Consider the following 20,683-nt stretch of genomic DNA (forward strand, 5'->3'; position numbering starts at 1 on the left):
CCTCAGTCTCCAGTCTGCTAGCTCTGTGGCCATGCCAGCTGCGACCACCACAAAACCTGCTAAGTACTGCGGTTGGCTGGCCCTGGTGGGTGATGACCACCCACCCTTCAGTGGTTGGGCCAAAGGTGTCCGGTGCACTCAGCTAAGCACGTGGCTTCCCACCTCTCTGAGGAAACAATTCACCACACAGTCATTGGGTTCCCGAGCTCCTCTACACTGAATATACCTTTACATCCTTCCTTCCTAAGATCACATGCCTCGTTCCAAGTCTACCCACACTTACTGTCCATTTCCCAAAGCTTACACATATCCAGCCTTTTATCATGTGCCAGATGCAGAAAAAGTAACTAAGTTATTTTATTAACCTGTTTGACCCTGTGAATCATGAAGTATCATGATTCCAAACTGGTGTGCTTGGGGGAAACAGAGGCCTGTACAGGAAATGATGGGCCCAAACAGGTGATGATGACCGAGTAGAGCGTGACCACAGTCTACGTAATATGAGCCCCTGTGCTCTTCCTCAGCATAACCTGACTTATCCAATCATTTGTGCATTAACATCCCCCTAGAACCAGCACCTTGTTTGATACTGGGGATCTCATGGGGAACAACGTGAGGTCCTTGCCCTGAGGAGCTCTCAGCAGCTGGACTGGAGACCCATAAACAAGACAAAATCAAGCTAGAATCGTGCCGTGAATGGATGCTGCAGAGGCAAAGAGGAGACTCACTGACCCCATTCCCTTGAGTTTCCAATTTCTCTCCCTTCACGGATTGTGTTTCCATGAACATGCTGTCTCAAGGATGCTTCCAACAACATCCCAATCCCTTGTGTTGTTTAAAACATAAACCAAAACTTTTACCTACCCTCAAGCCCAAACCTCTCCACCCTTTTACTTTCCATGCCAGGATGCTGGCTCTCTTCTTTCACTCCTCACAACCCAATGGAAGGAATCTCCTGAAGATCTAGGACCCTCCTCCCGCAACGAAAAGCCAATGGCTTCCTCTGAACCCTCAGCTCCCTTCACTTCTCAGCAGCGCCTACTTCCTTCCCCTCCTTCCCAGAAATCCTTCTCCCTGTCCCAGAAGTCCAGCATTCCCTCTCCCCCAACCGCACTTCCTCACCATGTCCCACCATTGCCTCTCCATCAACGATGCCAGATCTTTAACTCCAACCTCTCTTCCAATTGTTAGACCCCACCTGCCTTGGAACCCCACCACCAACCCCATGAGCTCACACTGCTAAACTCCAAAGCAGCTCCTGCCTAACAAAGCGAGCTCCGTGCCTCTGCCTCTCTGACCTGCCCTAAGAGCAATGCCATCCCTCGTTTCTGAAGCATAACACCTCAGAGTCATCCATACACAGCACCTCCTTCTGCTCAACTCTGCCTGTAGGCCAAGCCAGGCCCACCTACCTCATGCTAGCAAGGCTGCTCTCCACTTCACTATCTTCCTGTAAAATGGTCTGACTTGGCTAAATATATCATAGAACATCTGTCACCTAGTTTTTACTGACTGGCTAAATAACCTGGGAGTTAGTTTATTGTCCCAAAGCACTTTCAAAAGACAATCAACTCTTAGCCCAGTGTCACCTAAGAAAATACCCTATTTACAACATAAAAGAGCAGCTAGACCAAGATAGTCAACGGTAAGTCAATATTCATGGAAGAAACATATACGTTACCATATGTAAAATAGATAACCAGTGGGAATTTACTGTGAGACACAGAAAGCTCAAATCAGGTGCTCTGCGACAACCTAGAGGGGTGGGGTGGGGTGGGAGGTGGGAGGGAGGTTCCAGAGGGAAGGGACATATGTATACCTAGGGCTCATTCATGTTGATGTATGGCAGAAATAAACACAATATTGTAAAGCAATTATCCTCCAGTTAAAACAATAAATTAAAAATATATTCATGGGAGAAAGGGAGTATGTGGCTCACAAGTGCTTATTCATTTCATTTCCGGGTCTTAGCATTGGATTAAACGGCCAGGGTAGCCCAAAGGAGACAGCTGAGAAGCTTATCAGACCTCTTACACAGGGCCGGGAGCAATTCTGAATCAGAGAAGGCAGGAGCAATGATGCTGGAAGTGAACCCACCCTTATCGAAGAACATTTGCGCTTCAAATTCCTCAGTCTCTCACCCTGACTAACACCGCGCTGCAGGGTGGGCAGGCTTCCCTCCTACCTCCTCCCCTGGACAGTGGGGAGAGCTGTGTCCTGGCCCAGCTCTGCTACAAAGCCTCAGTGGACCTCTGACTCCTCGGATGCAGCCGCCCCACCGCAAATGAGGCACCTGAACTCTGAACCCGATTCCTCCCAACCCCAAACCCCAATTTGCTATCCCTGCAGGACACAAGTGCAAAATGAAGTGGCTGGAAGTGATGGCTGCGTTCCCCTCTGGGGCCACAGATGCCTCAGATCCCCAGGACGAGACACCACAAGCTCAAGAGGTGGCAGAAAGGCACTGAGAGGCAGTGTGCAGATTCCCCACCCCGCAAAGGAACAGAGCCATGAACAGGCTTGAGGGAAGCCAGCTGTTCCCTGCAGCTGGTCCCACACTCTCCTGCACGTGTCCCTGAGAGAGGGGACTAGGACCTAGAAGAGAATCACAAAGAAACACTGCCCAGGCACCACCAGCCTCTCCTTCATCCAGATATACTAAGGAGTCCTACAATACTAGCAATTAAAGGAAGGAAGCTTTCACATGGAACTCTACTCAATGCGATGTGGCAGCCTGAATGGGAGGGAGGTTTGGGGAGAATGGATACATGTATATATAAGGCTGGTTCCCTCCACTGTTCACCTGAAATGACCACAACACTGTTAACTGGTTATGTGCTCAGTCGTGTGTGACTCTTTATGACTCCACAGACTACAGCCCGCCAGGCTCCTCTGTCCATGGAATTCTCCAGGCAAGAATACTGGAGTGAGTTGATTCCCTTCTCCAGGGGATCTTCCCAATCCAGGGATTGAACCCATGTCTCCTGCATTGGCAGGCAGATTCTTTACCAATAGTGCCACCTGGGAAGCTGGTTAACTGACTATACCCCAATACAAAATAAAAAGTTTGGAAAAAAAAAAAGTTTTTGTTTGAGGGCTTCCCTGGTGGTTCAGGCAGTAAAGAATCTGCCTGCAACTCAGGAGACCCAGGTTCAATCCCTGTGTCGGGAAGATCCCCTGGAGAAGGGATTGGCAACCCACTCCAGTAGTCTTGCCTGGAGAATCCCATGGACAGAGAAGCCTGGCGGGCTACGGTCCATATGGTCACAAAGAGCTGGACAGGACTGAGCGACTTACACTGTATCATTCATGCTGTGTTGTCTTTCTGCAAAAGAACATGAATCGTGTTTGTGATCCCTTCGCCAGCCAGGCATCAGGCTTCCTGCACAGAGCTGCTGGGTAAGCGGCCTGTCATACCTGGGTTCACACAGGAAGGCTGTGTTCTCGCCATCTGCTCTCCACACAAGCCACTCCCTGAAGGATGGGTGGCAGAACATGCGGGTTTTGTCTCGCCGCTTGATGAGGAAGCAGGAGAGGGCATCCATCCTCTGCTGGAAGTCCTCCCAGCCCTGCTCCCCTTGGACGTGGCCGGCGTTGATCGCCTGAAAGATCTGCTCATCCGTCATGGGGTGGAGGGACGCCAGGGCCACATTTAAAATGGGAAGTGCTCTCTCAAAAGCAGACTGGGTCATGAACTTCATGTTGCACTGCAGCAGGTAGAGCTCAGACAGAGACACAGGCACCACCTTGTAGCTGGCGCTCTTGATGACCAGGTGTCCCCTTTGGAAGAGGTCCAAGGTGAGCTTGAGGTACAGGTAGGAGCCAAGGCTCCGCAGAACCAAGTGGCTGCTCACGTTGCCGATGAGGGCAGCATCAGCCTTGCCGTTCAGGGAGATGTTGCTGAGGATGTCCTGGCTGCTGTGGACCCTGTGCTGGACGTAGGCGTGCAGGTCGCTGTGGATGTCCTTATTGTCCGGAAAGTCATCCAAGGACAGCTTGACAAATGGCAGCTCGCTGACGATTTCCTGCAAAGGAACAGGGCCCCACAGTGTCACTCCATGGAGATTTCTTCTTCATGTCAGCTGCACTTCAAACCAGATCCCCGAATTTTCTTTCAAGGAGGATTTTCATGGATTACAGGGACTCATTGTTTTATCTTAAAACATGTAATAGGATAAATTGAAGATAAAAAGCTTATGTGGAAGAAATGCCTGATGCAAGATTAAATCAGAAAAGGCTTTCCTGAGGCCCTTATCCGAGGATACGGAGCCAAGTGAGATGGAAGAGCCTTGAGCTGACAGTGACAACCTGGCTGCACCAGCAATGGGGCACTGAGACCCCAAGTGACCTGATATGCCCATAATCTTTACACTGTGCAACTGGTGATTCAACAAGCACAGACACCCACCACCACTGTGCATCTAAGGCCATGGCCAGACACTGGGATCAGAGGCGTTCTTCACTGTGCATCAAGATTCCCAGCCAGGTCATCTGAAACCGCCCCCAGGCTGGGCCCCGCGGACTGCTGTAATGAAGCTGTCAGACGTGCATACAGCCCACTATTTTTTTGTTGTTGTTACTTTTTTTTTTTTTGTAAACTTTTAAATTGAAGTGTGACATACAGAGGTGCACAAATCCCAATTGCACGGTGTCATTCACTTTCTCAAACCCCAATACACTCGTGGGACCAGCTGGGAGACACAGAACATTACCAGCTCCAGACACCCCGTCCCTTTGCTATCCCACAGGGTAAGCACCTGTGGGATGACACTTAACAGTAGAGGTGAATTTTGTCTTTTTTTTTTTTGTTTAAACGTCCCACCATCATTTCTGTAGCATGTCCTCACTGAATGTGACAGCTGTAGGAGGCAGGCTGAGGACTGTCACCCCACAATGATGCTAACTGAGCCTCTGAAAACTCAACACAGCTCGAATGCAGAGCACAGGATTCCTGCTCCCGTGCTGCTGACTGCCACACTCTGCTCACTGTGAAAAGTGACTGAAAAGTGTATGATCAAAGGTCTATAAAAACAAATGCAAGTGCAAATGAGGTCCAATTCTACTTTTAAAGGGGAAAAGAAGGACCCAAATGCGATTTTTAAATAAATATCATCCAAAAAGGGAAAAAAATAAAAATCCATGTCTTGCATCATTACTAAAAATGGATAGGGGTAGATGTAAGGAGTCAATGGTTGTTAAGATGTAATTACAGAGTTCAAATGAGGGGACAGCTGAGGAACAGAAAAACACATACACTCTTCATTTTGCTGCAAGTGTTATCTCACGTTTAAGTTTTAGGAAAAACTGGACCTTTTTTTCAGAATTGGCTTTAAAAACCTTCCTCCTTTATCTCTCCCTTATCTCTTCATTGAAAAAAAGAAAAAAATTCACTGCAAACCCATACAAATAACTACCGGCAAGAATAACTTGAAATCCTAGTAGGCTTATTGGCCAGGCACCTAAAACAGCCCCGCAAACTGCGTTGCGAAGAACTGGGGCGAGACACTTCTGTTTTGGAAGCACCATTGTAGCTTAATGAAAGTAAGGAACTTACCCGACACCTTGACCAATGTGCCTTGAGGGTAAAAAGGTTAGAGCTTTGCCTGTTTAGGGCCCTGTACACTAATATTTCAAAGTTCTAATACACTTTTCAATTCAGCAGCTAAATGATTTACAACAGTTTAGGTTGTTAATGTTAACCTAAAATTATAAAAATTTCAAAATTGGGGCATAAGGTCTTGGAAAGAGATTTGAGAATTCTTTTTTTACCTGGAAATTGGCTCTTACAGTCACAATCAACTTCAACCAAGCAGGGAATTTAGAAATAATCTTGGTAATAAAGGAAGAAAGCGTATCTCCATAATCAGGTTTATGAAACTCAGCTTCATTTAAGCCATCTATCAAAATAATGTATTCTTCTTCAGGAATTTTCTGCTCTAAAAGATAAAATGATTTTTTTAATTAAGAAATTCTACATTTCTATAAGACAGCACCACCCAGTGTATTTTAATGCACAATTTAAAGTGTTTGGGAAAACTAAAAAGGTTTACATATGGCAGAATAAGTGGTTTTCACAGAAGCATATTTTCTATTAAATTTGTAATGAAAACCGGAGTGCAGAGCCAAAAGAAGATCAATTCCCAACAAACAGTTTTCAGAAACATTCGGCATCACACGCATTAGCAGGATCTCACCCACGTGCATGATTACAGTTAGCTCTTCAAGAACTCCTGTCACTGGAGTGAGTGACAGCAAAGACAGCCAGCACACACTGAGATCAAACCTGCAAAAGACTCTAGGTCCTGCCCCCACCCCGCCCCACAGAGCTCCCCTGATGGACTCTGGGAGGGCAAGCTGACCCTGGAAGGTCAGAGCATCCCACCGAAGGCACACAGCCAGTGGAGGCGAGAACTCTGCTACACAGAAACCTCCAAGCCTGCACCTAGCTTTCTATTCACTGGTGCCAGCTTCCTGCCCGGCGATGAGGAGCAGTGATGGCCCATCTGCTTCACTCCCCTCTCCCTGGCATCAAACGGCAGAACTGCTATGGAGACAGGTAGACTAGCTCAAAAGGTAAGGAGCAAGGGGCAGGAAGGATGAATAGACAAAGGCTCAGAATATCACTAATGTCCCTACTGAGATGGTCAAGGGCAAAAAAACCCAAATGGCCACCTCAAGAAATGACTTTAGCTTCAACTGAACAGTGAAAGTGTGTCCGTTCGGTTATGTCCGACTCTTTGTGAACCCTTGGACTGTAGCCCACCAGGCTCCTCTGTCCATGGGATTCTCCAGGCAAGAGTACTTGAGTGGGTTGCCATTCCCTTCTCCAGGAGATCTTCCCAACCCAGGGATCGAACCCAGGTCTTCTGCACTGCAAGCAGATTTAGGGTCTGAGCCACCAGGGAACAGAGGCCCCTGGAAAAACATGCTGGCAAGTTTCCCAAACAATCAACGTGCTCCCAATGTACTCCCTTGCTACTGAGGAGTGCAAAATATGCAGGCAGCAGTTTCTAGGGAGCAAGTCATCTAAATAACCTCTGGTTACAAATTAGCTACTTTGGAAATGTTCAACTGGGGAGCTAATGCTTATTGGAGGTATTCCATTTTTAAGGACACTATTTGGAGAGGGACAAGGTGGGGCCCTGGACAGAGGATTCTGAGGAAGGGGAGGAGACATGCACCCCTACATCCTCCCTGTGCCTACTTCGCTCCCTCCCCCAGGGCCCAGCAGACGCCCACCCCCATTCTGAGGACCATCCCAGGGAGGGGGAGGACATGGCTGGCCGCTGGGAGGTACCGTTTCTCAGGCTTGTGAGTGGCTCCAGCACGCCCCGCTTGAAGGCGGCCACCGGGTCCTGCACACAGGACCTGAGGCTCAGCATGCTCTGGAGCTGGGGCTCCCTTATCAGCAGGTCCCGGTAGGCGGCCAGCTGGTGGGAGCGGCAGAGCAGGGCCGCGATGCTGTGCACGAACTCGGGCACCAGGCACGTGTAGGTGTTGTCGGCCTGGCAGTAGTGGTAGGCCACGACCTGCGGGGAAGCAGAGCCGTCAGCATCGCCCGTCCTCTCCACACGGCTCCTTCCACGCTCTCCAACAGGATGCAGTGCTCCCATTCTCTAACAAGACGCGTTCCTTCTATTCCCCAGGACTGAGTCACCATTTAGCTTAATGGACTCAGTCATTCCTCCACTTTGGAAGAATGCTAAAATTTGCTGAATTCTAGGCAGACTTTAAGTTGTAGCCACAAGTCTGTCGTGACTGCCCCTAAGATCACCACAAGTTACTCCCTCTGTGTTGAATATAAAAGAATAAAAGTTATTCAGGAAATGAAAAGTCTACTCTGGCTTACAACAATTTCGAGCCGTCTGGACAGTCTTGATATCCACTAGAACCATAGTCAGTACATGTCTGTTTTCAAATAGAGCAGCATCTCCTTGGGAAACTCATTTCCAGCATCCAAAAAGCAGATAAAATTGGTGGCAATGAAAGCCAGGCTGTCAAGTCACTGCTGCTTCCTCTTGGTGGCAAGAGCGCAAGGCAGCCCAGCTCAGGCCCTCAGCCTCCTCCCCACACTTCCAACAACACCATGGAGAAGTTCAACAGCAGCACTGTTTGAAGGATCAACAGCAGACACTACCAAAATCCTGCCTATCATGTGAAGGGACACACAGGAGAAGGGAGGCTCCTGCCCAAGCGCTGAGAGGATCCTTTTTGTTGGGATGGATTTGAAGTGGCAGCAGGCTATTCATTAGAGAGACCCCCAAGGAAAGTGCCAGATGTGGCTCTGTCTTGAGAGTGGGGGGCATACTGCAGACAAATGAAAAATATGTGACTTTCCCAATGAGGATGAATGGAGGAATGTAAGCACAAGCTGGTGCTGGTGGTGGTGGTGGTTTAGTCGCTAAGTCGTGTCTGACTCTCTTGCTACCCTATGGATGATAGCCCACAAGGCGCCTCTGTCCATGAGACTTCCCAGGCAAGAATACTGAAGTGGGTTGCCATTTCCTTTCTCCAGGGGATGTTTCTGATCCAGGGATCGAACTGCATTGGCAGGGGTCTCCTGCATTGGCTGGAGGGTTCGTTACCACTGAGCCACCAGGGAAACCCTAAGTACAAGGTAAGGAAGGTGAAAAAGGTCAAAACACATTCATGTGAAGTGCCCTATGTTTTTCAGAAGGGTCTGTGTCACTGCTGTCCCACTCAGGCCTACAAGCCCTGCAGAGGCAGGACAAGAACCACTGGCTATGGATCAGAGCTGAGGGCAGCAGACACACAGGTTAATGCCCTGCCAGGGTGATAGTCAGTCAATGGAAGATCTCAGGTCTGATTCCAGGTCTATAGACTCTCACAAAGCAGGTGGCAAGACAGGTGTGGCCAATTTGGAACCCACGTGACTTCTGTTTTTGATTACATCTATCATGGACACTGGAGAAGGAAATGGCAACTCACTCTAGTATTCTTGCTTGGAGTATACAGTGGGCTACAGTCCATGGGGTCGCAAAGAGTCGGACATGACTGAATCGACTGAATACGCATCATGCACACTCAGAGGGAAGAGACCTGCTCTTCCATTCTCAACTGGACAGAGCTTAGAAGCAACGCACGGGGACCTGTGAGCTTGTGCAAACTACCAGTGAGCCAGCACCACAGTCCACCTAGCATGGTGTTTGATAATAGGAAGTCTGGCAATCCAAGAGTGGGGCATGAAATCAATTTGGAGCCATAAAGTCTTTTTTTTTTTTTTTAATTTAATACAGTGAACTTTATAGATGTAAGAATAAGTATATGTTTTTGCTTCAGTTGTGTATGTGATGATGTGTGTGAACACCAGATGTTTAGTATCACATGTATTTCTTATTGTGGGTCCCAAACTGGTTTTAAAAGCCACTGTCACAGGGTGGCTGTGAAGTCTGCACCATATCCCTCATCTCAGATCACCCGTTCATGGCCAGAGGACTGCCCCAAATCAGTGGTCAGGGTGTTGGGACTGTCCAGGCTGGGTGAGGAATAGCCTTCAACGGGAAAGCAGAAGCAAGGAGCAGGATCTGGGGCTGGGGAACATCCGTTTCAGTTCCCCTGCACCAACCTCACCCGAGGGGCTCCTCACAGATGCTTCTCACCACTGTCCACCTGTGGTGGTTCTCCAGCATCACCAGCTCATGCCCCTTCTGCCCTGGGAGACCCAAGTGGCTCACGAGGAATGGGAGTGGTAAGTGCTGCTGTGCAGGAGGGCAGCTTATGAACCTGTGCTGGTTGTTGAGCAGATTGAAAATTTCAGAAGGACCCTGATGATCAGGTCCTAGGAAGGGAAAGTCAGCCAAGTCTCTTTACAACATCACAAGAAACCTCTGACAGAAAGACACTTGTAACCAAGGGCCCTAGCAAGAGAGTACAGGTGGGGAAGGAGGCCTGGGGCATGGTAAAGACTCCCAACCTCCTGCTTTTATACCAAATGAAAAATGAAGGAGGGCATATGCTTACAAGAGTGGGTTTGTGGTGAGTGCAATGATATCTATGACGGCTTTGAGGAACTCTTTCAATTCATCATTTAAGATGAATAAAAGTCCACCGCCAGTGTCCTAAGATATTAATTTTCATGACTACCTTTTATTTGAAGTACTCCATCACAATTTTATCAAAAGCTGTATTTTTAAGTTAAGCAACTCTTGTCTCCATGTTAAGATCCCTTTTTAAATTCATTTCTCAAAAGCCACACTAGCAAATCTCTCTCTCTGGGAGGCTCCCATAGGACAGGAGCAGGTTACCTTAGAAGCCAGGTATTTCACGGAATCCTCTCGTGGTCTCTGGTTCTCAGGATCAGATCCAGACACTGGGGGGGATTTAGCCGCACCAGAACCACTTGTAGAAGAAGTTGGTGAAAGCAGTGGAGTGAAAGGAACATCCTGGGAGGAATCTGAAGCTGCAGTGAAGAGACCAGTTTCATTATTTACAAGGATAGTGTGGGATGCTGAACATACTTCTTGGTTGGACCTGGAGAGTATTTTAACAGCTAATGAGTGAACATGGTACCAAATGCAAAGGCCCAAATGGGAATACAGGCTCCCTCTCAGCCCTGTCTCCCACTACCCAGGTGCCCTCCCAGGAGAACCGCTGTTCCTGGCTTCATTATTTTTGGTTAAAAAAAAAAATCTTTCCTGGCTCCCTCTTCCTGTTCACCCTGTTAGAAACACTTTGTTTTATTACACATAAAATAAGCTGTGGGTTGTCAAATTTGCCACTCCTTCCCAGTTGAAGTTAGTTTTTATAATTTTGTTAAGTCCAGCATAGAAGACAAAGGCTGTGAAAAACAGGATCCAAAAGAATTCTGCACAGACTCCTTCTGGCTTCTTGTGCCAGAAGACTAATCCTGAATTTTAGGACCCTGAATTCCTCAGAGCACCTGATCAGGCCTCACTGCCCACATCAGGAGGGTGACGGGCCTGCCAGCTGGGAGAATGCAAGGGAGGGCCGGCCTCACCCCAGGTCACACCTACAGAAGACTGTGAAAGACAGAGAATTCTCCAGCACGTGGTCACAAACCTGACACAGCAGCTGGAACATGAGGAAAACGGGGAATTTAAGTCTATCCAGACAGCAATTCCCTCCACCTTTCTTATATTCATGCAATAAACGGGACCAGCAGTTAAACACAGACATACTTTTTGTTGATGAGCTGGGGCTGTTGGAAGCGATCTGCCTCATGCGGCTTCCATGGCAGCTCAGTGCCACCAACTTAGAAATGATAGCCGTCTTCCCAAAGCCCACGTTTCCAACAACCACCGCGCCTCTGTTTTCTGTCAGTTCTGTGTTCCTCAAGTTTTCTTCTATCTGGTGAAAGAGCCAATCCCTTCCCACAAACACAGAGTCTGTGGTTATGCTTGGTACTTCAAACAATAATGGTTTCAACAAAATGTCTTGTGGCTTGTAGGGAGCAAATCGTGCTTAGGGGAAAAAAAAATCATTATTTTAGAAGAATGTCATAATTTTATACACTAAAAAACTCAGTTTATCGTTGCTTGTATGATTTTACAATACAAGGGATCTATCTGCAAGTATTTCCAGCATGGTTCTTATAATACTTCCTGCTGCTGCTACTGCTGCTGCTAAGTCACTTCAGTCATGTCTGACTCTGTGTGACCCCATAGACGGCAGCCCACCAGGCTCCCCCGTCCCTGGGATTCTCCAGGCAAGAACACTGGAGTGGGTTGCCATTTCCTTCTCCAATGCATGAAAGTGAAAAGTGAAAGTGAAGTTGCTCAGTCGTGTCCGACTCTTCACGACCCCATGGGCTGCAGCCCACCAGGCTCCTCTATCCATGGGATTTTCCAGCCAAGAGTGCTGGAGTGGGGTGCCTTCACCTTCTCCGATAATACTTCCTAATACCTCATTTATCATACCTTATTGGTCTTACAAAGGGTCCTATTAACATGACTCTAGCCCTTTCATACTTCTTAGTTATTCACATGACTCAAGATAGATACACAGAGGATTAGAGAAAGTGATGAAGGGGCCAGATGATGTCTCATCAGTTTATCTGAAATAGTACTTAAGACCTGTTTCTTCCACTTCTGTAGGAAAAAACAGAAATGCATTTCCCCTGAAGACAGTGTCCCAGCTCTTATCGGGGTGTGGTGATACTTTGACCCTTATTGTGAGGTTTTTGGCCATTCAACTGTGCACTTCAGCCAGAAGCAGGAGGTGGCCCCCAGAGCCTAAGGAACTGGAACAAAGCTGATTCTTTGTTGGTGACCAAAAACTATAGTGAGTGATGACCCTTCACTTCAAAATAACATATTGAAGAATAATTTTTCAACTCCAGAAGCAAGTTAATTACATAACGTAAGGAAGAGGCTCCAAAAGTCTTAAGGATGACTTCCTAGCACACCTTAGAGATACAAACTTCTTGCACACATACACTTCATATCATGTTTTAAAAACAGCTGGCTTGAATGCTGGTTACCACAGACTTTCCATGTTTAGTGAATGAGCTCATCACAGCCATAATCACAGCAGATGCAAAGATAAATAAATACCTTTAACTTCCTGTGCCCTACCTCCAGCCGTATTGTGCCACGGTAACCTAATTGATGTCCGAAGGGGAGCATTTCTCTGTCCGTCCAAATAACTCAGGTCTTCCAATTTGGTTGAGCTCGTTGCTGCAATATTAAACTGAAGTTTAGTCTCTTCAAAGTTGAGTTTAATATCATACCCAAACTACAAAAAATTATAAATTACAAAGCCATTCACTTCAGGCTTTCAACAAAATTTACTTCAGACTGACTTTGGTTTGGTTTGCCCGCCCCCATTTATTTTTCTGTCAGTGTTGTTAATTAAGAAGTGGACAAAACCAAGAGCTCCTCATTCTTGAGCCAAAGTCATGTTGATACAGTTGCCAGAATCTCCATTACTCCAGGAAAGAGACAGACCTCACCAGAAATTTTTAGAAGAAACCTGAATCAAGTGAAACTCAGTAACGCTTCAGTACTGACTGCAAACACACAGCACAGTGACTTTTCATCTCTGCAGCTCGAGAGAGTCTTACGCTGTCACTAGAATTCCAGCTCTGCTAACTAGGTGAGCACATTCTGCCTGGACAATTCCCCAGGGCTCAGAACCCTAAAAGTCAGCTCTTGGCAGTAAAAGTAACCAAGTGGACTTTATCAGAAAGCTTCAAATTTTTATGTATACATTATAGATTATATATTATACTATATTATGTTTATGTATTTTTTCACTTCTAAAAATAAGTAATCACATTTTCCTCTGATCAAATAAGTAAGAGTCACAGCACACAGTTACATGTTAAAAAAGTTTTACAGATCTAGTCAAGCACATATAAGGTGAATTATAAAAATAATCGGTACAAAATAATTTTGTTACATCTTAGCAAATTTTTAAAGCAAATACACAGTTCATGTTTCCATCTTAAAAAAGGAACCTTCTCCTATTTATATATTCTAGGTCACAATGAAAAAAATCTACATAAAATCAAACCCAATCTGGTTTGGGGGTTAAGGAGCCCATTATAAAAATAATGACGATCCTAGACATATGATTATCTTACAGAGATACAGACATCACTTGAGGGGGAACAATGAGGGAGAGGGAGTTCCTATTTCCAGGGCTAAAGCTTCTAAGAGTGGTGAGATCATCAGTGTGACAGAATTTCGAAGGACAGAAGTCAAGCTGGGCCATCTGCTTGCTGAAAACCCTCTGGCTACCCCATGGGCTCGGATGCAGCAGCCGACCGCCGGCCAGCACCATCTGCCTGGTCTGGGCCCTTCCTACTGCCCCTCCTAAGGCCTCGGTCCTTTTCTTCCGCACTTTTGGCACTAGCTCCTCTCACTCCTCCATTCAGCAGGCACATGGGTGGCTCATGGCCTGGCTCTGTGACAGTGCATCCACTCTGCTGCTGTCTCCAGAGGCCAACTGGCCCTGCTCAATGTCTGAGGCCACAGAGAAACCTCAGACAGCTCGACCCTACGGCAGCACACACTGACGCTTCTTCAGTGCATATCCACAGCCTGTTCACATGTGCTGCACACAGTACGTCAATACTCCACACAAATCTTTCCTCTTAGAAGGATACAACTAATTCCCTATGCAGGACTTCCAAGTGAGCCTAAGGTTTGGGACTCCAAGGCAACATCTAGCTTCTCTCCAGGTCCTTCACAACCAGGGCACAGGAAACTCCCCAGATGGCCAGCGGGACCACACCCATGTCCCTGACTCCCTATAGTCACACTGCTTAGAACGCATTTCCAGGCTCCCACCTGGGACCTGGGACTCTGACTCGGGGCTCTGCAAATGACCCCTCTTCGGCACACCTCCTTGTGAACACACTTACATGTTGAAGGCTGAGACAGAACGAGTAACCCCAGCTATATTCTGGCCACAGGCTGGTTTGGTTCAGAGCTGGGAGAGCCCAGACTGTCTGACCTGCTGCCTCAACCCCAGAGGGCACAGAGACGCCTAAAACCTCCAAAGGCTTTCCACTTACCTCCTTATCCTGACCCCTTAAAACATGACATTCAGTTCAGAACTTTTTGACAACCAAAGGCTTAAGAAGAAGAGACTATAAAGAGTGCTTCAACGAAAGGACTGCAAAAAAGCCCAAGTCTGACACAGAGGCAGGAGATAGGAGGTTTGAAATACCTCTTTGCAGATTTTCAGTGACTACAGTTTCAGTTCCAAAGTAGGGGAGAGAGCAGCCCAGCAACTCCAGAGGTCTATGCTAAACATGAACACGTTGCTTCGAAATGGACCGCTGCTCATCAGGGCTGCAAGCCACCAGCTGCTGGCTCCCTCCACCGTATAAAGTGTCATCACAGCCACTGAGAGTGATGGGAGAGGGGCAGCCGTGCCGCTGCAGGTGTTCAGTCCCACGCCCAGGCGACACCCTAGGACGACAGCATGCTGTCCTTTCACACACCCCTAGGAATTCTCAGACGCTACAAAAACTAGCTCACTTCTGGTATTTAAATAATGAATGCTTTCAAAAGCCTGAACTATTCAGGGCCCAGAAAAATCAGAGGGAAAGCAATAATTTCGTGCTGCAATAAATCTACTGCTAATACCTCTACAATTAAATTAATTATACACTCATGGCATACATACATTGTGTCTAACATCTGGGTGAGAAGTACATTTTAAGATGCTGCCGGAAAGAGGGTTTTTTGGTGGGGGTGGAATGGGTAGATGGAGAAGCAGAGGGAGACTTGTCTAAGCTGAGCAAAGGGAACATCTACTAAAACCCCATGGATTAACCTACCAAAGGTAAGTGCCATTAAGTCCAAGGCAATTACCAGTTAGAGTCTCAAGAAAACTGACTGGTAATTCTGTTTGTTGGTTTCCTAAACTAACCAGTGTTCTGTGATTTACTTAGAAAGTATTTCAAAAGACAAAAGACAAAAAAAAAAAAAACAGTAGTCCAAAAAGGTAGAGCTCAATTATCCAACTTCTTGATTATCCAAGGTATCATTTTAAAGGCTTCTCATTCTGCTTAATGAAGGAATAAAGTGTCTGTGTTATGTATTTTGATGTGGTATATACAATAATAATGAGACTGCAGCTTTCTAAATCAATTCTACTTCAACAAATGCTTTGCCAAAGAAAATCTCTGTATAGCAAACAATCACCAAACCTAGCCAACTTACTTTTATAACCTTTGACCAAAAAATTCCACTGTATGAGACAGTTAAGAATGAAGCAACAGCTCCAGTTCTCTGTTAACAGGCTTAGTGACAATAAAGGCAGGCAGCCTTTGGAACTTGTTTCCATATCCTCACCCCCCAGGGAAACTATGCCCCTTGGGGAAGCTGGCATCACCTGTCTTTCCCTTGTTTAGTCCTTATTCTGTTTCACATACCAAAACACCTTTCCTATCAAATGGCAGTTGCTCTGTGTTTACATGGATCTTGACATACAAACACTTTCAAGAGATTTCAGTATACGGTCCTTCCCACCTTACTTCAGTCCACCACCAAGTGTTGCCTACTGCTCTGTTTGTAGCAACCTGCCTTCTAATCCCTAGATAAACAGCACTGCATATATAGTCTATAACATGAGTCTTTTATTCTTTTCAATGATATTTGAAAAATCTTGCCATTCCCTCTTTAAAAAAGAAAATCTACTTATTTGGCTGCACCGAATCTTAAGTTGCAGCATGAGGGATCTTTTTGGCATGAGAACTCTTAGTTGTAGTTTGAGGGATCTAGTTTCCTGACCAGGAATGGAACCTAGCCCCTCTGCACTGGAAGTGAAAAGTCTTAGCCACTAGATCACCAGGGGAGTTCCACCATTCCCACCTAACTAAAGTTCAGCTTTAGGGGTAAAAGGGTAGGCAATGAAGAATCTACCAGACTCCTAGCTTGTTAGCAGATACTATAATGTAAGGCACTTTCCTATTTCCTTCCAAAATATGCTTTTAGTTTATAAAATATGCAACATGGGAGAAATGAGCAAACCCATTAGGCTAAGCAGTCACTGCTCAAGCCCAGAGATAAAACCCTCCCAATTCCACAGGAGGTCCGGTTCAAGTGCATCCGTAGAAGCTAATGAATGAGCACAGCAGAAATCAGAAAGCCCTGTTCTATAATCACTGCAGTCTCCTGGAAATGCTCAGCTCACACCCACTATCACTTCACATGGCAGGAAACCACATAAAAGAACATCAAGCAGAAAACATAACCCGAAAGGGGTCCTTTTAACACTGTTAAAGTAATTTATTAATGTGTTTCCTAATTTTAAAATAGCTGCATTAGATTGAATACAAGTCTGCCATTTTGTTGAAGTCAATATAGCTATGAAGTCCTGGGATAATACAAATGAACCTTTCATCATATCCAGGTAAAAAGGGTCTAAAATGCCATGGGTGCAACATATTATGCCGTAGATGGTGAAACGGTGGTGGGCGGACACACTGCCTTCTGGAAGAACCCTCGTTCAATACATTTAATACACATAAAGCTCTCAGTACTTCCTTCTGGCAGGCACACCAAATCCCTCTCTGGAACAAGGCCATTTTACTTGCTTTGAAAGTGAATTTAGAGTTGTGTCTCAGAATTCTTCCATTAGAACCGTATATTTATCAGCCACTTCGGAGATCCACTGTAAAACACACCCAGTGACAATCAGAGTAGCCTGGCCCATCCCAAAGGGGCAGTACAGAGTCACAGAGAAACCTTTTGATGTGGGAAGAGAGATCCTGGGTCCAGCCCTTGGCAGAGGAGAAATCGTAAGCATCTCATTGGTAACAAACAATGATCAAAACAAGTTCCTCTTCTAAATTCAACAGAAGAGCACCGAGTGTAGAAATCTGGGACCTTGAAGCAGGCACAGCAGGTCAGACGTAGGGTTCCCTTCCCCGCCCACTGTGAACTAGCACCCACTGACCAGTCAGCCAGCACCAGTCACCCCTTTCACATTCTCTTCTCAGCTCCAGCTGCCTCATCTTGCTGAGACATGACTGTCTGGCCTGTTTCCATTTCCTTGAGAGAGAACTTGCTTTTCTGCTGCTCATGTTTTAAACCGTGAGCTCCCTTAAAACAGAATTATACAAAACTGGATCTCCCATCTATATGATGAGCCTCAACTATAGAAAATTAGTTCGAAAGCTGGATTAGAAATTCTTTTGAGGGGTGGGTGGAAGGGAGGTTCAAGAGGGAGGGGATATATACGTACATTTGGCTGATTCACATTGTACAGCAGAAACTAACACAACATTGTAAAGCAATTATCCTCCAATTAAAAATTAAAAGTAAATTGTAATGAAAATTCAGGGGAATGGCACAAAAAAAGAAATTCTTTGAGCTGATATTAACAAATTCATTCTAAACAATGATTTCCCTTGATTAAGCTGTAAATCCTGCATTAACTCAGGCTTAAAATAATCTGACAGAAAATAACAAAATTATGTAAAGCATTATCCTTCAATTTAAAAAAAAAAAACAAGGACAGAGTTTTTGGTCCTTTCTTCCCTCATATACAAAGACCGATATAGTCTAAGTATTAAATTTAAAGAATTCTAGAGGGGAAAGGTCACTTAATGACCATTAAATGCAGCTTTATGTTTACATATGGGTTTACCATCATGCTTATAGATGGGTACAGTAAGGCCTGCAAAAGTTAAGTGCCTGACCCATTATCACAAGGGTGGCTTGTGTCTGGATTAGATTCCCACATGAAGAAAGTGAGCAGTGGGCACCTCAGACCCAGCGAGGTCACCCTTCCAGGGAGAGGCGTGGCCTTACCTGCAACTGAGTTGGGCCGTGGCATTATTAGCGAGCTGGAGCTCTGAGAATAAGGGACCGGACCATCTCCAACTGAGGCTTCGGCTTTGGGCAGCACGCTCTCCGCTGGCCCAGGGGGCTCCTCTTCTGCCACTGGGGAGCAATTATCTGCCCTGCGGTCATGGAGGACTCCCTTCTGTACCCCTAACCTTAGGCTTCCGTCCTTATTCCATTCCAAACTGGAGCCACTCCGGTCATCATTTTCCGATGAACTTGTAATTGTGGCTGAAATGAGAGACCAAAATACTTTGAAGGAAGCCAGGAATAGCTGGGGCTCTTGAGAGCTCACACAGACACACAGACACACACACACCGTCCGCATGATCAATGGTTTTCTGGTCTGTGCAGATTGTTATCGAACTCTGTTTCATACAGTGTATTCTCGTGAGTTAGAAGAATGGTGCTTATCAGGGGAAATAAACTGCTAAATCATTCTACAGGGGAGGGAAAAGAAAACTCTGATAAGAAGATAATGAAAAAATTGTCTAAGAGTATCTGAGAGCTAAGAGCAAATCTATGTAGTTTGGAAATGATATATCCTGCCTTTTAACAAAGATGAATTGCTCACAGAAGAATTCAAATCTCATTAAATTCCTTTGAACCTTTAAGTATTTTTCCCAAATTAATAACATTTGTGCACAGAGAGAAGGGGCAGGGCAGTACAATGGTTAATGCAGGAATGATGTAGGAGGAAAATCTATAAAACAAAATCCAATGATAAAATCAGACAGAAGTTTAATCCTTAGACTTCAAACACTATAACATCTGTTCAAGACATCCAGAGACGCCAACTTGACTTTAATTCTTTAGCAGCCTAGGATGGAAACCTTGAGGAAACCAGGGACAGGAATACATAAGCATGGGAGGGGATACTTGACGGCAGAATTAATATTTAACCTCTTCCAAGAAAACCAGGATGGAAAAGCATCTTGGCAAAAAAGGAGAAACAGGGCAACATCCACTCTATAAATCTACAAACAGCCACTTCCGACTTAAAGATACTGAGCCATGTGTGATCCACTTGCAAACACAGGTCCCGCCATAGGCCCAACACTGGCCTGTGTCCTTGAGAACAGAGGCCAGGTCTCCTGATCTCTATTCGGATCCCAGTGGCCCAGGCCCTTAACTGCAAGACTTCAATGGGAGCACACTGGGTGAGAGTGTATTCAGGACCCAGACGCCTGGATTAAGCTGCTTCATCACATACACACTTTATCAGCAGGCTGGTGAATTAGCTCCAACAGAGTCTGTTATCTGGGATCAAAGGGTCTGAAGCGGTTTTATTTTTACAATGCTCTTTATGGTTTGGAAATAAAGACAAAACAATTTCCTCCTGTGATGTGACTGCAGGGTATCCTACCACAATTTTAAAACTGTCTTTGCTCCTGGACTTATCATCCACTGCTCCCTCCTTGTTTAAAAATCCCTCCTATGTGCTAAAGCCTCCTTAGAGGATTTACCATTAGCTGATCCCTTCCTTTTCTGCACAGCCCAGGGCCTGGCCCATACTCAGTGCTCAGTAAATGTTTGCTTATTCAATGGATGAGCTCAAACTACAGAAACAGGACATTTATTCTCACTGTTGCTGGTTCAGGATTGCGGGCATTTAGTCTCTAACCAAAGTGTAAGCTGATTTGGGATGGGCCCGTCACACCCTTAGGGGACTCCCAGCATTTCCAAGTATTCTAGCAGGAGGATTACTACTAATTTCTCTATCTGTTTGGAATCGATCAGTCTTCATTGTGCGTGTTTTTTAAATGGGCCATTCATATGAACATCCATTTATTAAGTGTGACTCTTTCCATCCTAAAAATAAGTGGTGCTAGTAATAACAGTAGCTAGTATCTCCTGAAGGTTACTGTATATCAGGGATTGTGCTAAGGGTTTCATAGGATTACCTTAATTTATTAATGAGATTATTGCCTCAATCATAATTAGTTGCTAATGATAATCTCTTAATAAGCTATGATTGTGTCACAAACTTTCATTTAGAAGTCCAATGCTCAGGACTCAAAATGCTTTTCCTGCAGGCAGGTTGTAATTAGCGGGGTTCCAAGACAACCCCAACATCTAAGTTACAGTTCCAGGGTGGAGGTGACTGATCTGGTTTTTAGGTTGTGGTTGTTTTATTTGAGGGATCATATTCTTAAGGTGAAAAACAAGGTCCAAGTGATGTTCTTCTTCATTTGCTCTTCCTGAGTGCCATGCACTTCTGAATCAAACCTCTGTCTCAGACCTTAAGCAGTGGGAACAGGGACTCCTTACTTCATGTTACAAATGACAGCAGCAGAAGCAGGACTTCAGGGGCCCCAGCAGCAGCCAGGCAAGGACAGTCTGGTCAGGGCTCATGGACTGCAGGGACAGGCTGAAGACCCAGTCCTGTCAGCTCGGCC

General features: G+C 45.8%; 1 protein-coding gene across 1 annotated transcript in view; it reads right to left on the reverse strand.

Annotated features, from left to right (window-relative positions):
* TANC1 (tetratricopeptide repeat, ankyrin repeat and coiled-coil containing 1) overlaps positions 1-20,683 on the reverse strand; it is a 256,069-nt gene that overhangs the window by 45,106 nt on the left and 190,280 nt on the right. Inside the window, exons 8-14 of the mRNA XM_010859027.1 lie at positions 18,252-18,515; positions 12,534-12,656; positions 11,160-11,441; positions 10,266-10,420; positions 7,298-7,529; positions 5,770-5,936; positions 3,418-4,025 (exon numbers count right to left, since the gene is read on the reverse strand). Of these exons, the coding sequence (XP_010857329.1) occupies positions 3,418-4,025; positions 5,770-5,936; positions 7,298-7,529; positions 10,266-10,420; positions 11,160-11,441; positions 12,534-12,656; positions 18,252-18,515 (1,831 nt within the window). The remainder of the gene's footprint in view (positions 1-3,417; positions 4,026-5,769; positions 5,937-7,297; positions 7,530-10,265; positions 10,421-11,159; positions 11,442-12,533; positions 12,657-18,251; positions 18,516-20,683) is intronic.

Source organism: Bison bison, unplaced genomic scaffold (genome assembly GCF_000754665.1).
Source record: "Bison bison bison isolate TAMUID 2011002044 unplaced genomic scaffold, Bison_UMD1.0 scf7180017864452, whole genome shotgun sequence".
Classification (NCBI taxonomy): Eukaryota; Metazoa; Chordata; class Mammalia; order Artiodactyla; family Bovidae; genus Bison; species Bison bison.